At 41.1% G+C, this 17111-nt stretch overlaps 1 protein-coding gene across 2 annotated transcripts; it reads left to right on the forward strand.

The window, feature by feature from the left end:
* Nucleotides 1-208: 208 nt before the first annotated feature.
* Nucleotides 209-15258, forward strand: dennd1c (DENN domain containing 1C). 2 transcript variants are annotated; one of them, XM_078278087.1, is made up of 23 exons: nucleotides 209-401; nucleotides 884-948; nucleotides 2671-2714; nucleotides 3411-3460; nucleotides 3552-3671; nucleotides 3782-3851; nucleotides 3953-4033; nucleotides 4127-4192; nucleotides 5081-5134; nucleotides 9835-9945; nucleotides 10625-10725; nucleotides 10799-10844; nucleotides 10934-11035; nucleotides 11517-11642; nucleotides 11937-12038; nucleotides 12208-12298; nucleotides 12460-12500; nucleotides 12591-12641; nucleotides 12735-12782; nucleotides 12872-12979; nucleotides 13238-13320; nucleotides 13411-13621; nucleotides 13708-15258. In XM_078278087.1, exons 1-23 carry the CDS (start codon nucleotides 385-387, stop codon nucleotides 14719-14721), a joined length of 2802 nt encoding a protein of 933 aa, XP_078134213.1. In that variant the 5' UTR covers nucleotides 209-384; the 3' UTR covers nucleotides 14722-15258. The 2 variants fall into 2 exon arrangements, with proteins under 2 accessions (XP_078134213.1, XP_078134221.1); XM_078278095.1 differs by lacking the exon at nucleotides 4127-4192.
* Nucleotides 15259-17111: the final 1853 nt, after the last annotated feature.

A 17111-nucleotide genomic window follows, 5' to 3' on the forward strand; every position in this document is an offset into this window, starting at 1 on the left:
TAATTGAAAGCTATACCTTTTGACTTAATGGCTGCTATTTTTTTTTTTTATAAATGAGAAGACCTAGTCTTAGTGTTAAAGGAAACAGGGAACAAAAACAAAGGACATATAATGGAAACCTAAGAGAAGTGAATATGAATGCTGCGATCTAAGAGAGGTGGTTTTATAGCAGACGTCATACTGTACGTATGTATACACATACTGACATAGATCAGGAAGTGTTCTGTCACTCCGATTGCGCTGATTGTGCAGACTGCTGCTACCGCTGTTGTCTGCCTCCGTTTGCACCACTGCTACATCAGAGTAATGACTATCATCTGATACACCTGCTGAAGATCTCTGCCCTCCTGGACAAACACATGGACACAGACACATCCAGACAGCATGGGCTCCAGACTGAAGTGAGTTAATCATGTCATTTTTGCTCGACGTCCATCATCACTCTGCCTGTCAGTCTGTTCTTGTGGTTTTTATTACTTCCTCTCACAACTGCACAGGAAGTTTCCTGCAGCAAGTCTTTTGCCTTTTATGTGTTGCCATTTACCTCTGAGATGTAGTGAAGTAGAACTAGAAAGTAGCACAAAATGGAAATACTCAAGTAAAGTACTTCAAAATTGTACAAGTACAGTACTTGAGTAAATGTACTTACCTACATTCCACCACTGCACTTAATTCTCTCTATCACAGTTTACTTTTGTCCTATCAGCACACTTGTTTCATAACATCCTGAGATCTTGTAGGTTTTGGGAAATTATAATGTGAGTAATATGATAAATGTTGAGCAAATTTACTGCATGTCTCAGCATTAATGAGGACATGTTTTGGTGGATAAAACACTGGACGTAGAATCTCACATCAGTGCTGTGAATCTCTTTCCTGTCAGAGAAAACCCTGAGCGAACCTTCTACTGGTTCTTTGAAGCAACTTGCCCCGTAGCCAGAGACAAAGGTGAGCCCTCTGCTTTCATTTTCACTAGCACACCTGCCAATGTAGTATTTGAAATTACTATGATTCCCAGTTTGTGTTTCAGCCTAGAGTGCTTGAAGTGTGCTGTCTGTTATAGAACCATTTTGATGTGCAGAGTGATTTGTCAGCAACAGAGAAGTTGATTAAAATTGTTCCTCAAATTTATCCTGTGACTCTATTCACCTTCTTCTTGTCATTTTCACTGCACCAATCTGACTGTTATCTGCCATCGGAAATTCGCTTCAAAGTTAAAAAAGAAACACTAATTTATTTATCTATAAAAGCATAAGTTGATAAGACTTGAATATGTTTCTGCTAAGCTGAGAGTTGCTCATACTTCCTGTCACGTGATCAGAAAAACCACAGTCTGTCTAGTTACACTCGAATCAGATGGGAGCATGTTGTGGTATTTGACTGAGCAGCTGGTTGTGGGCTAAAAAAGGGGCAAAAAATATCAAATACTTTTTATTGACTTGAAACATTTATTTACTTTGCCCATTTTCAATAATTTGTAGCAACATTCTTTTTCACTCATTATTGCCTTAAAGCTTTAGTGCATAACTTTTTGATATTTATGAACGTCCATTACATTCAAGCCATTGCCAAATGAGTTGCTTCAAAGCTAATTAAGACTATCAGCTCCACACAACTCTCTGTGTATTTTTCAGTATGGCTATGTTCAGAAGATTGTGTCATCCGGTGTCTTTCCCACGCAGAAACTCGAGTGAAGATAATTACCTCTTCTGAAGAGTCCATCATGTTTTTTTAATCCTCCATGTTCTCCTTGGTTACAAGCAACTGTGTGAACAGGGCGCGCGGTCTTGTAAGGCTTGTATCCAAGGGGGTAAGCGAGCCTCTACAAAGCGTATCTCCTATGGAGCCATTTTGATGCTAATAAGCCATCACCTTCCATTAGCATTCCATTGACTGCCATTCATTTTGGCGTCACTTTGACAGCAAATAACTTTACATCTGAAGCGTTTAAAGACTTTATTTGTCCATTGTTTATTTCTAAAGAAACTGGACGATGTATAAAATGCTCCATTACCTTGTATCTCACGTTATGCCTCCGTAGCAGGCCTTTTTGTAAAAATAGGCTAACGATTGTGTCATAACCACGCAACTTACTGTCGCATAGTAGAGAAATTACCGTATAGTCAGGAGAAGCTTGCAGGCAGTTTCGACTTACATTAGCTGTTTAAGTTTAATTACTAATGTTAACTAGCATTTTAGTTAGCAATAGTTAGCCTGTGCCTATGTTATTTCCTAACATATACCTACGCTCTCCATGTCTGCAAGATCCGGAATGATTGAGATTTCTCTTGGCACAGCTACCAGAAGACCATCAACTTTCAGACAGGTTGCTCATGTCACATCTATGTCGTCAAGCTCAGTTTGAGGCTGCGCAGTAATGCTCAGCCATCACCGGAAAAGTGCTTCTAATAGACTTGAGTGGTCTCTGTGGGACATCTACGCCGTTGCTTTGTCTATTAATTTTACTGTCTATGCTTGTATCCTGTGGACACGCCCACAGTTTTGGTGTCATTACTTAGAATTTCTCATGGGGGCGACAGAAACTACACCCTATAGCTTTAAAACACTTAGAATACTTTGCTTCTCTACTTTGTAAATTAAGTATTTTTGGGGGTGTTAGCCATGATGTTTCTTCAGTCATTCATTCATTCATTCTTGTTAATATTATAGATCCTGGTGTACTATTTCAGTTTCCAGAGGACTTCAGCGATGAGGTAGTAACTCATGTCTCGTGTTCTTGGAAAGTATTTAATGGATTTGTGGATGTATTATTTGTATTGAAGCATCTTGTTTTTAGCCATGCTAGCAGTGTGGCTCCAGGGATTGCAATGTTGGTTGGTCGGTCCACCACTTTAGTTCAGATTGAAATATCTCAATAAATTTTACTATTGCACATTATGCCCCATATGTCAGAAAGTTGTAATGGTTATAATTCACTATTGTAGTAGAATTGGATGTCTGGCCATAAAAAAAAATCCTCAGAGGATGAATCCTACTGACTTTGATGATCCCTGAGCTTTCATCTAGCGCCACCAAGAGGTTTTGAGGGAAATGTCTCAACAACTATTAGATGTATTGCCAAGAAATTTGGTACAGACATTCATATACCCCTCATGATTAATTGTATACACTTTGGTGATCCCCTGATGTTTCATTTAGTGCCATCATCTGATCATATTTTAGTTTATGACCACAATACCTGCAAAACTACTAATCTTCCCATCAGCCCCAGCTCTACTTTGTTTTAATGTTAATAAGATACTATCATACCTGCCTAACATTTACATTGTCAGTGTGAATATGTTAGCAGTGCTGTGTACAGATTCACAGAGTCTCTGTCATGGCTGTAGACTGTTAGACTGTTTAGGTTTCACTTTTCATTTTACATACACAATTCTATCCCACTCCAGGAGTCTTGTCAAACATTGCCCAGGTTCTGCTTCCCATATGACATACAAAGGTGAGTATAAACTGTCCTTACTCTAGGTTATATTTCTAGCCTGTAGTCTGTTTTTCTATATATCCACCTCCCCCTACATTCGTCTGTACAGAACGAGGGAGGGAGTGGCCGTGCAGCACTTTACTTTTGTTTTGACTGACCTCGAGGGATGCCAGCGGTTTGGCTTTTGCCGTCTCACCAACCACACACATACCTGCCTTTGCATACTCAGGTACATCTGTGTGAGAGTGTGTGAATGTGTGTGAGAGGGCTATTCTCATGCCAAGTTGAACCATGCCTTTAACGTCATGATTAATACCATTTTATTCAATATGATTACAGTTATCTTCCATGGTTTGAAGTGTTTTACAAACTTCTTAACAACTTGGCTGATTACCTCACGAAAGGACAGGTTAGTTTCCTTTCCATTGCTTGTGTGTGTTCTTTATGCTCTTCTATTAGTCAACTCAAGCTTGACTACCATTAACATAACGACCAAAATCTTCTCAACAGACCAATGAGATGAAAGCGTTGCTGGCTGCACTCTACAAGCAGCCCTTACCACTGGCAGCTGGATCTGTCACTCTGCAAATGGTAAATATCTAATTATCCAATGAGAACCAGGAGTCACACTTGACTTTATGGCTGTTTTCTGTCAGTGGTTAGCGTGTTGTGTTTTTTTCTGAGGGAGAGCAGCTATTGGTCAGCACAGAGGTGTCCCATCCTGTTGGTCACCCAGAGGGACGAGAGGGGGTGAGTCCCACAGGGGTTCATGTGGTCTGGAATAACGGCCGAGCTGATACAGACTTACTCCTGCTGGAAAAATGTAGCTGTCTGCGCTTGATGGCTAAATATGATGTGTGTCACTCACCTGTCTAATCAAATGTTTAAGCCAAACTTAACACGATTTGCACTAACGTCTGCCATTCATTGTGACCTTTGTAGCTGTTAACTGTATGTATCCATAACCCATGATTAACCCATTATTGTACTGACCCCACAACAAGTGTTTTGTCTTAGGAGAAAGGCCTTGTGGCATTTTGTTTGAAGTTTCATTCCAAAATAAGAAATCCTCCACTCCAAAGAAACATGTACTCATCTAAAACATTAGTTGTAATTCATATGATTTAAGTCAAGATTGATTTGGCAACATGCATGGTTTCCGTGGTAACAGCGAGTGTGGTTTAATACTTCAGGTCCAAGGATTCTGGTTTGCATTAGCAGTAACTTAATACAGCTCTGATATGGCGTAAAAATAGTGAAGGCAATTTGAATCCAGTGCAGGAATGGCGGACTCTACCACTAACTATGACAGCTTCTATTTTGAGCAATAAATACTGAATAAATACTTTAAATGGCTATTGCAGAAAAATGCCCACTATAAATACTATCAAAAATGGGGTTAAATTTCATGAAAATCTTAAGGATTATGAATGTAAAGTTACAGTAAGGAATTAGCTTAGACGATAGTTTGCATCTAACAACAGCTTTATTTAATGGATACAGAATTTTGGAATGGAAACCTAACGTCTGATCCTGTAACCTGTAAAACATGCAGAGAAAGAGAAAGAAAGCGAGAAAAACTTCCATTATATTTACCCAGTTTTCTTGTTAACGTTTTGTTTCATTCGATTTGACCAGGTTCCATACTTCATCGCTCCAGACCCCAGAAGTCTCCCTTCCATCCCTGAAAATGTGAGTACGGAAGAATAAACTAAACTCTGTGTTAATATACCATTTCAATGGAATTCCATTGCAAGGCAACAGCCTGGGTCCCTGTTAACTTCCTGTCAGCTGATGCCATTCACACACGATGCTACCAAGAGAAAGTATAAAAGAAGGAAGAGGCATACGTCATTAGAATTTTTTTCGTTCTATTGAAGTTAATGAGGCGGGTATGTCAAGTCCCACTATAACCTATCATACCTGTGTTGTTTCACCTTTGAGTAAAAAATGCTTCAACAAAATAGAATATAAACACATTAGTGATGTTGACTGATGTTTGTTAAAGCTACATTTTGTACGAATTTCTCCCATCTAGCGGTGAAACCAACTGAATATTACTTTCTAGCCCCTCCCATTCCAAGCACGTTTTCACTCCTACGGTGGCCATATTATTCCAAGAAGCACGACTTTTACGTGAGTGTTTATGTTAGTAAAGTATCAGTGCTATCGTTGTTCTGTACATTGTACGAGATTAATAGTGTAAGGCAATATTTACAGCGTAGGAGAGAAGCAACGGAGGTTTGTGTTTTTAATATATTTCTCTGAGCAGTATAAACAATGTCAATGAAACCAAAATTAGCTCTTACTATCTCCATCGTTTACATGCAGCTGTTCTAGCTGTAGCTAGTCTGTGTTACAACTGCACATGACATGAGTTGTCTGCCAGGGAAATCACGACATATATGATTACGTTTATGTTACAAGCTAGACAATCCTTTTTATCACTGACGCGAGGAAAAGTATCCTAGACGTCGTTCTAGCGTACACAAATAGGCAGAATTACCTTTTGAGAAGAAAGCAGGCAACTTCGGCGTTCCTTTTAAATATCCTTGCTCCTTATGAGCTCTTTCCATCTTGGAAAAGCCACTCCAATATTAACTTTGGTCTTGTTACTTTGCCTGTCGCGTTGTCATTTTAATTCTCTTTTTAACGTCCTTGGCGACTCCGTTACATGTCCTCGAGTAATCTTCTCCCCCTCCCTGGCATTCATCACGGTACCACTGAGTGTAAAAGCGTGAAAGACCTGAATGTCCCTCTTTGGCTAATGTATTTTAAAGATGGAGGCGCAACATGGCGGCCGTCATTCGAGCAACTTGCTCGTATGTATTCTGAATGATTCTGAATGGCAGATTCTACGCGTACGAGAATACTTTTCTAGGGCTACAGATTCAATTATTGGCAAATTATCAAAGATGTTTTATCAATATTAATAAAGTTATGAATATGGGTATTAATAACTCCACCAAATTGACAAACAATCAAAACGGGGCACTAGCCTGAACTCAGGGGCCAATAACCGAACTGTGAAACAATCTCATTAGGTGGTGTGCTCTTTAAAATACAGATCTTAATTAACTTGGTTAATCTATCTGGTATTTTTTAAGGGAACAAAAAGGGGTGAATTCGAGCACTACTTATGTTCAACCAGCAATTATTACAACAAATACACAAAACAATCACAGACAACTATTTAAAGTATAGTAGAATTTATTAACTTTAAAATTATCAATGGCCAATCAATAATCCTTCAATCATCAAACCTATATACCCTTTTACAAAACTACAACAAAAGCAAAAACAAACCAGCATGTAGTGAGACGCTGTGTCTGTGTGTGTGTGTGTGTGTGTGTGTGTGTGTGTGTGAGTGTGTGTGAGAGAGAGTGCGAGGAGGAGGGGGGGTGACGAAACCCGGGGGTTGCTCGGCTACGCCCCAGATTAGCCGTTAGCTTGTTCGAGCTAGGCTATGTCTTAGCGGCACAAAAGCTATTTAGCCTCAAGAGGGCAGTAGTAGGCTGCGTTGCAGCTCCACGTGGCTAGGCTAGCCAGTTAGCTCTCAAACTAATGTGTTGCTGACAAAAAGACGCTCTAAGGAGCGCAGTTGTCCGTATATATATGTGTGTGTGTGTGAGAGATTAGTGAAAGAGGAAAGAAGGACATTTAGAGAAAGAAAAGACACTTTGGATCTTGATTATCGGTAATGACTCATCCTCTCAGTCACTCAGGTCTGGACTAACCAGAGTCTGAGAATTTTGTCTGAATTAGGGGACGTTCATTATACAAGCTAACCAGCTGATTCTTTGCGGAGATAAACACAGCTCCGCCGATCTACAGACGGACCAACGGAGCAATCTCGCTGGGCAGTGACTAAATCCCGTGGGGGGGATTATCCATGTAGCATTTACAGTTCGATAAACTACATTAATCAACACAGCATGTCAACCATGCACCTTGATCAGTGGTGCTTTCACAGAAAATAATGGGACACGGTGGTCCCGATCAGATTAATACTCAAAACGTGCACCAGTAGCACTAGGATTAATCACACATTAATGGCAAAACAATGGCAGCATTAGCCTTTACACATTAATAAACATAATATGTTCTAAATCTCTCTGCCCAGAACACTAAGCCTTACTGTGTGTTGTCCATCAGTCCGTAGATTTCCACGGAAAAAACAGAATGCAATCCGGCCGCTCGTCAGTGGTGCGCGGAGAAGCCAGTTGATCCTCAGGGCAGCGGGGAACAAGCTAGAGTCGACTTTGAAGAAACAACGGTGTCCGTGTTGTCCGATTTTCTTCTAGAGAAACGGTGTTCTCGTCTACAGATTTGAAACACTGGCCGCGCTTCACCGAGTCCAATAGTGCTCACCAGAACTCCAAAATTGTTCACTTTCTGGGAAGATGAAGCTATTTAAAGCAGACGTCTGCGTGCATCCTTTTAGCAACTGGGTTGCAAACGGAAGACAATGGCTTTTTGGGTGCTCAGGCTATTTATAGCTCAGGTCCCCTGACCTGGCTCCATGCTGTTTTATGGTCCCAGAAACCAACGGGAGCTCAGAGTGTTCTTGAAGGTGCTACAAGCCTGTAGTTTTTAGAGTTTTGACCACTTTGGCCACTCCTTCTTGGTCATTTGGCCATTTTGTGATCTTTTCCTTGTGGTGTCCTGTAGGAGTCTGGTGAACAGGATCTGGATTTTCCACGTAGGCCCAGATCTTTGTCTGTGGCTCCAGGTGTTCTTTTGTTTAAGATCAGTTTAATTCTTACTTTCCTCGGTCCCAACAATGTTTGTTTTCCTTGTTATTGGTCTCCAAAATAAGGAGCATATACTGTAGCTCCACCCAAGCCCCTGTTTGGTCCAAGATAGCTGCTACATCATGATACGTGACCAAACAGGACAGGTCCGCCACATAATTCATGACAACAATTAAGATAGAGAGGCTGTAGTTTAACATTTGCTATCACTCACCAACATGACAGCTCCCTGTCTGTCTTTTACACCTTCACAAGGATTATTTCTTACTATGGAGTTTTATCTCCAAGTTAAAGAGGCGCTATGCAGTTTTGGCCATTTCTTCGCTGTTTTCTCGCTTTTTGCTCGCAGGTTTCTCTATAGAGCTCCCCCTACAGCTTTGGAATAGATATTTGGCAACTCCTATGTTTACTTGTGTCTGACTCCTCGCTCGGTCAGTCTGCCGTTTCCTCTTTCTCTATTCCTTCGACAATGCTTTCCTAGCTTTCTGCTTCTTTTTAGCTGGCTCAGCCATGACGATAGTGGGAAAAACTCCATCGCTACCTTGTTAGCCGGTTCCTGAATGGGCGTATGTGTGTAGTGCCATGAAGCAATTTGTTACATCGCGAGACCTGATATCACGCGATACTTCCAGACGCTGAGGCTGGCGACTTGCCAGCCAAACGTTGCAAGGGTGTTTTTTCCGCTCACAGGCGCTAGGGGGAAGTGAGACGACCACCATTCAACTCGTAAAAAAGTCATATAACCATTCCAATGACTCTGAAGCTGTTCAGTTATGGTAAATTAAGCTAAAACAAACTGCATAGTTCCTCTTTAATATAGGACGTCTCAACAGGGATATTGCAATTAAACAAAGTGCAAATGCTAACATTCATTGACTAACAAAGTAGGCTACTGGTAGCTTAAAGCTTTAGTGCGTAACCTTTTTTTAATGATGAACGTCCGTTCGTAATAGGTAATCGATAATTACCTCTTCTGAAGAGTTACTCATGTTTTTTTAATCCTCCGTGTCCTCCTTGGCTACGTAGCAACTGTGTGGAGGAGGGGTGGGGGTGAAGCGCAATCCTGGAAGGCTTGTATCATGTGGATGCACCAACAGAATTGTTGTCATTACTTAGAATTTCTCGTGGGGGAGAAAAGGAACATCGCATTATAGCTTTCATTGATAGAGGATCGTGGCAGTGCCCAGGAGGTGAACTGGCATCTCTCCATCTATCAATCCACACTCTACTTTGATCTGTACTGGGACTTGAACCACTGACTCTCTAGTTCCCAACCCAACTCCCTGTGGCCTGAGCTACTGCCACCCAAAACCATAGTTGGTTAGTCATTGATAAAAAAAGATGCTCTATTTCAGTCAAATACATGTAAAATACTACCGACTTGGCACCAATGACGTATGTGTTCTTTCTTTATAAGGTTCCTTGACCGCAACAGGAAACACACTAGACACATTTTGAGTGTTTAATAACAACTGTGAAATGGTCTATACAGGTGGAGTTTTGTGCACTTTGTCCATTTAAACATGTGTGTAAACACGTGTGTGTGTGTGTGTGTGTGTGTGTGTGTGTGTGTGTGTGTGTGTGTGTGTGTGTGTGTGTGTGTGTGTGTGTGTGTGTGTGTGTGTGTGTGTTTACCAGAGGAACTTGACAGAGCTGATTGTAGCAGTAGATGTGGGGAACCTGCTCCAGCTCTATGCCAGCATGCTGTTTGAGAGACGCATCCTCATCTTTGCCAGCAAACTCAGCACTGTAAGAAATACATGTTTGCGCTTCTGTTTTTATATTACTTTATTTAAGTCTGTCTACAGATGCATGTTCAATCTCTGGAACCTCACTGGAAACTCAACCTAACTAATAGTGATAACTGACACATTTCAAACTCCTACCCCTACACATTCACCTATACCTAGTTGAGACAGAAACCACTTTAGCGTCTGCTGAATGCAACTACTTGGAAACCAAACTCAGTGCAGCTAGAAAGATCTCCATTTAACTTTATTATGTCACTGCTCTGTATTAGGGCAGTGATGGCCTAAAGATTAGAGTTCAGATAGAGCCTGTATCAGGGCCATATTTAGTTCAATGTGTTATATGTCACTATTTTTGGTAGCCTACTGTACTTAAATGGCCAGTAGTATGTACTTTATTTTCTTTGAAGCCTCTATGTTTATAGGCTTGTGGTGATGCGCAATGTGCTATAGGTGCCAAAAACAATTCTATGTTTGGTACTGCCAATTAGTTTTGTTTTGTCATAATTTGTGTGTGCAATATACATTACACTTCGTGAGAAACAAAGTGTAGCAGAGAATCGTCATATCAATTCTAAGCTTAAAATTGTGATTCATATTTTTCCCCAAATCATGCAGGCCTATTGTGTATCCTTTGTGTTCTTATTGTCTGAAACAGTTGTCCATTTTGTATTGTGTAGCTGACGTCTTGCGTGCATGCACTCAGTGCTGTGTTATACCCCATGTACTGGCAACACATCTTCATCCCTGTCCTACCACCCCATCTACTGGACTACTGCTGGTAAGAAGTCTGTCTGTCTGTCTGTCTGTCTGTCCGTCTGCAATGGATTCACACTTCTTTTATTTGGTTACAGTGCACCAATGCCTTACCTAATAGGGGTCCATACCAGTCTATCTGAGGTAAACTGAAATTACTCAAATACTACCAAACCTATATCTACCAGGTTTGTCCCAACAGCTCATACTGTGTCTCTGTGTCTGTATTACAGCGGGTAAGGGGCCGCGGGTTGGAGGAAGTTGTAATTCTGAATGTGGACACAAACACTCTGGAAACCCCCTTTGACGACCTTAAAAGAATACCTTCAGATGTGGTAATAAATTGTCTACTGTACTAAATACTCTGTGTGTAGGATTGTATGTCTTTTAGTTGTCTCCCACTTAACACTTAACTGTTTTTATAGTAAGGAAACGTTACAGGTGTCCTTGCACTCCTGTTTGCGTTTAAATCAAATCAATAGAACCGTTAAGATTAGGAAATTATATAACAGCAACTTTAACACTTGAGAAAACAAAGTACTCACCCAGTGCTTCTGTACACTAGCCTACATGTTGTAGCAGCTTGACAGGTGGGATGAATCTGTGATGATCAGTATTTAAAACTCTGCTCCAATAATTCCTGAGCAATCCGAAAGTGCTACGCCCAGAGCAGGGACATTTTGGGGCCAGGAACTCTGGTTCCTCTGATGGAAACACAGCAAGATTCTTGAGTTCCTGAAAAGTTCCTCCAATGGAAACAGGCTTTTAACTGCAGTTTCAGTTTCAGCCCTCATATAAATGTAAATATGTCTCCAGATGTCTGGGCTGAAGGTGTGTTTGAAGCGTCAGGCAGTGTCTCCTGGCTGTGGTGTATCAAGGGCCTTCCTGAAAGCTCAGGCTCTGCTGTTTGGAGGCTACAGGGACGCGCTGCAGGATGACAAGGTCAATCACTCAAAAGTTACATTGCAAGTACACATTGCAGAATTTAACACTTAAGGTTGTTATCATAAAAATGACAACAGTGGAGTAAACAATTAATAGTTTGTTAAAATGTATTTCTTTAACTTTTGTATGCATTTAAAAAAAAAAACGATTTAAAGTGTTCTCTGCATTTCTATTTGGTCATTTCTAAAGGCAGCTCTTTGTCTATGTGTATTATTGGGACTAATTCTTCTCTTTTGTTTGCCTCTCTCTCTCTCTCTCTCTCTCTCTCTCTCTCTCTTTCTTTCTTTGCAGGAGGGTGAGATGTGGTTCAGTGAGGAACTGTTTGTAGATCACAAGTCTGCCAGTATGAGGCAGTTCCTAAAGAGTGCCATTCATTTACAGTCCTTCAAACAGGTACACACTGTGCCTCCAGCCGGTGACTGCCCTCTGCTGGACAGATTCTGCAATTATAACACTGGTGAAGGGCTGGTTGAAAGAGAATTAAAGAGTGAGCAAATGAGTGAGAATTCTTATATATTTTGATTAAATAATTTAAAAAAAAGAAATTTGTTTTTGTTTTTAGTTCATTGATGGTCGCTTGGATATTCTGAACAAAGAGAAGGAGCCAGATGATCTCTTTGAGGAGGAAATCTTAAAGTGTGAAACAGCTGCAGGTGTGTGTGTGTGTGTGTGTGTGTGTGTGTGTGTGTGTGTGTGTGTGTGTGTGTGTGTGTGTGTGTGTGTGTGTGTGTGTGTGTGTGTGTGTGTGTGTGTGTGTGTGTGTGTGCAAATTTCCTATTACTCACCACTATTTTGTTTCTGTCTGTTTATATAGGGAGAAGCAAATCGTATCAACAGTTGGTTGGTCAATTAAAGGTAAGTTATTTTAATCTTCAATTAAATAGTTTGAAGTTTGTTCCAGTCTTGTCGCAAAGTGCAACACAGATGCACTTGTACTTTTGACAGAAAGGGGGAGGAGCGCTCATCCTTAACATGAAGTCCAAAGCAAACATGGGGGTGAGTATAAGGTATAAACCAAGGTGTTTTCAGCTGTAAATTCAATCTATATTACCAAAACAACTCTATTTATAATGTTTTGATCTCTCCCAGGCCAAAGGTCTCACCAAGTCTGGTTTGAAAAACCTGCTGATGCACAAGGTGGGTCAGCGTTTATGTGAGTATGTACTTCGATTTAATCAAATTCTGCTGTGGTTTTACTGTAATACTTCCTTGTGTGTGTGTGGCAGGCCCACAATGAACAACACACCCATCAGAGAGGTGGATCTGTGTCGCACCGCCGTGCTAAATCTGACTGCTTGCAGAACCGCCTGCCAATCACACAACACTTTGGGAAGGTGAGATCTGTCTAAAAACAATCCCATGTCTATTTTAAATATTTTATGAAATTGGAACAGATACCATCCACATAAATCCTTCTCATGACCTAATATTCTTATGCTACTGTCCTGCACTGCTTCTTTGTGCATTTTTGCTACTTTTATTGCTCCATTTCTATCGCTTTATTGTGGTTCACCCCAACATCTGTCACTTTTGTGGGGCGAATGTTGCGTTGCTATCCCTTTGCTTTGTTATTCTATTTTGCCTCATGTCAGTCACGTCCCCGTCGGCCTGCTCACAAACTTAGGGTTCCCGGAGACGAGGAGGACATGCAGGACTCTGGAGACACATGGGATGGGTGAGAGAAACTGAGAGATGGAGAAATGTAGAAAAGACCAGGAAAAAGATAAGAATACACAGCATGTATTTTCTTATCTCTGTGCATCAGAGCTGTGTCTGGGCCTGTGGTTGAGGACTCTGAGCTCCAGAAGGATAAACATGAGGGGGAAGATTCCTTGCTGTGTGACTCGGAGGAGATGGATCTGCTGGGGGAGATCTTTGACACCCTCAGCTCCCGGAGCTCCCACGACCGCGGCCTTCTGTATGGCACACGCAGCCTGGATCTGTTTGGACCGGACAGCCATGACTATATTACAAAGGTAAGAAGATGAGGAACTCACACACACACCAGTAATACACACATAAATGTAATGTTTGGTCTAACATTGGCTGTTGTCTTGCCCAGCGTGGTTTTCCAGCCAACCCCAGCCAGGAGAGCCTGTCTCTGTCCATCAGCGGCAGTGGCAGCCTGCACAGCTGGAATCTGGAAACGACAGAGGAGCTGTCAGACCTGACGGAAGACTCTGATTGGCTGTGCCTGGACACCAGCGTACCAGAGGAGGAGGTGACAGAGAGTCTGCTGGCAACGTGTGAAGTGGGGGAGCAAGAAAGCAGACAGAGGGAGGTCAGAGAGAAACAGGAAGAAGTGAAGGTAGCAATTAATGGGAACCAAGAAAAAGAAATAGTGAACGAAAATAACTTTAAGGAAGTGAAGTTAGAGGAAGAGACAAAGAAAGAGGGTCAAGAAAAGAGAGGGAATTTAGGAGAGGACCCTGTGAAAGAACTGGCTGAGAAGAGAAAGGATGAATGGTTGAAAGAAAAGAGGGAAGACGGGCAAAATCAGAGTGAGGAGGTAGCTGAGGGACAAGACATAGAAACAGGAACAAATGAAATGCAGAAGGGCGAAGCAAGTGAAGAAAAGGAAAAAGATAAGCAGGAAGAGAAAGGTGAAGAGGTGGCAGAATCGTTAAACAAACTTTTACAACTGAATACCCTTCATCCCAATGCTGAGGAGGAGCAGCAAAGACAGGAGGACATGAAGAGACCCATCGCTTCTCCTGGGCCTCAGAGTCTCATTGTTGACCCTAGACCTGCAGCAGGTCAGGAAAAAAGGAATGAAGAAGTAGTAAAGAAAGTGGAGCGGGAGATGAGACAGACTCCCTCTCCTCCTAAAGTGCTATCTGCTGTAGCACGCTTCCAGTCTCAGGCGCAAAAGCAAGGCTTTCAGGTGAAGTACAGGACCAAGGAACTGGCTAAACCTGGGAGACCTGGCAACGTGCTTTGGAGCAGGGAGAAGGTACAAACACACCCGCCATGTGACTCAAATATATCAGAAGAGAAAAAACGCTCAGAGGGGCATGAGGAGGAAGACCTGTCTCTAATTAAAGTGTCTGACCTGAAGAAGAAATTTGAAGCTTAAATAAGGCTGGTGACATTGTAGTTTCTTACTTTCAACAAATACCAAAATGATGTGCAAGTCTGCCTTTCTGATTTTTTTGTCTGTGACTCTCAGCCCCAGAACCAATTGTTGCTATAGAAATGGGTCACAAATATAAAGTTTTATTTTTATTTAAATTGGCTCAGTAATTTCCTAACACAGCACTGTAGCTTAAAGCAAATGTTACACAAACTGGAGTCAACAGTGCATTTGTTGGGGACTTATCAGCCACAGATATGGTTCAGCAGGACAGTGTATGTGGGATTGAGTCAAAATGAACTAAATTATGTATGTTAATCATAATGAAGGAACACGTCACCAAGTGAGGCTCACTGACATGTTTTTAATGTTTTGGGTTTGTTCATATTGACAATAAGAAAAATATGACACCTTGCCATGAATTAGTAAATATTTAAACATATTTGTTTATTTGTCTGAATGTTGTATACTTGATGAAATGATGTCACTTAGAATTAAGGCAACAAGGAAGCATGGTTTCAATAAAGAAGTTCTCCAACACTGAGGAAAATTAATGTTTTGCATATCACCCACTGTATGATGGCCCTTTTGTCATGATACATTTTCTTCAAGTGTGTGTGAGACATGTATGCACTTCATCTGCTAAAACTGACAAATGAGTATAATTACTGAATTTTGGTGAGTCTTTACACAGAATCTGAATAACTTAAATGGTAATAAACTAAACATTTTGAACATCTAACATCCCCGTTCCTTTAATGCTCCAAGAAAAAAAAAAATGGACAGAAAGAGAACCATACTGGGTGTGCACATATCTGTTTATTAACAGAACACCTTGTGTACCATACATACTTTTTTTTTGTAAGAAACAGCTTCTCAGAGCTTGACATAAAAGTGCATCATAGTCCTTTTCAGTGTTTTAATCAATATACATCATAACTGGAGTATAGTGTAAAACAGAGTATTATATATAAATTCACAGAATACAGTACAGTGTTCCTCATGTGGCAGAATAAAGGGAGTGAGTTATTTTGATAAAAGGAATACGACAGAAACTCAAATGATACATATTTCTTCATGCAGGGAAATGGGTGATAATCTGATCAGTGTATTTGTTGTCACCAAGAATGAAAAAGTGCAGCACAGTGATAGTGTTTCTGAAGATTTTCTGGTGCATAAGACAAACACGGATAATCCCAGAGGACAGCAACAGCAGAAAATGGGAGGTATTGATCCACAGGTTTACACAGTGACGGGGGGGGTGAGTCTATTTCTAAACGCTCATCATATGAGGCGTTCTTCTTTGGGCAACGGGAGAGGTAGGCCAGGTTTTTCAGATCCCGCCAATCCCGTCTGTTTCCTCTCCTCTGCACTGGGCCTGTATGTCCCCTCCATCCTTCTTTTCTTCCTGATGACACACAGCAGCAGCAGCAGAGCCAAGCTGAGCAGGGACAGCACGGCAGACAAAAACACTGACACTGCAGGTGGGATTAACACCTGCATCGCCATGGTGACAGACAGCTGGGAAGGAGGGGAGAATCCCAAACAGGCCAGGCCGAGTGGTCAGTAAATGTATAAGTCCAGACAAAACTATTGATTGATTACATGCAGCATGTCAAATAAAGTCTATGTAATGTTTTGGTATGCAATATCCAAATCATTTCCGAGAAGATTCCTGGAGAGAACTGTGTAATTTGGTACTAAATATGGGGTGAATAGGGAGAGTGATAATTGGTGCACTTCAAATTAAAAGCATAACCTCCAGTAAATGCATAGCCGATCAACTATGCTGAATTTCCAAGTGTAATCCACTTATTTCCAGTAATTTGTCTATAGGCAAGTATAAATTAAATATATATGGAGAATAACAACATTCTAATAATTCATTCATTCATTAATTAATATTTTCATGAGTCTAAAACTGAGCTTTTCTTTTGAGGGAATTCATGTTTTACCAATAATTACTACCAAAATACTACCTAGAAATAACAGACCCATTAAAAAAAGAGTTCCCGAAGACTCCCCAAAAGCAAACACGGGGATAAGATCAAACGACAGTGTTTTGTCTGAACTCACCTTCCTGAGGAATAGAAAGTATCGATCACGTCGGTGAGGCCTGTGTTGTTACATATGTGCCAACACAGCATCAGTTAGCACAGTAAAACGACGAAATCTGGGGTTGATCAAATGGGTCTCGTCACTGTCCAAGATTCAATGTGCAAGAGGAAAAACAAAGATCATTTAGATTAGTCAGCATTAACTAAGAAAAGAGGTTGTCTATATTAAAATCACGTTATTCATAAATCACAAAGTGTGTGTGTGTGTGTGGGGGGGGGGGGGAATTGTGGAAAAGGGGAGAGACCATCTCAGGTAGATGCATACAGTATGTGTTG

Source organism: Sander vitreus, chromosome 2 (assembly GCF_031162955.1).
Source record: "Sander vitreus isolate 19-12246 chromosome 2, sanVit1, whole genome shotgun sequence".
Lineage (NCBI taxonomy): Eukaryota > Metazoa > Chordata > Actinopteri > Perciformes > Percidae > Sander > Sander vitreus.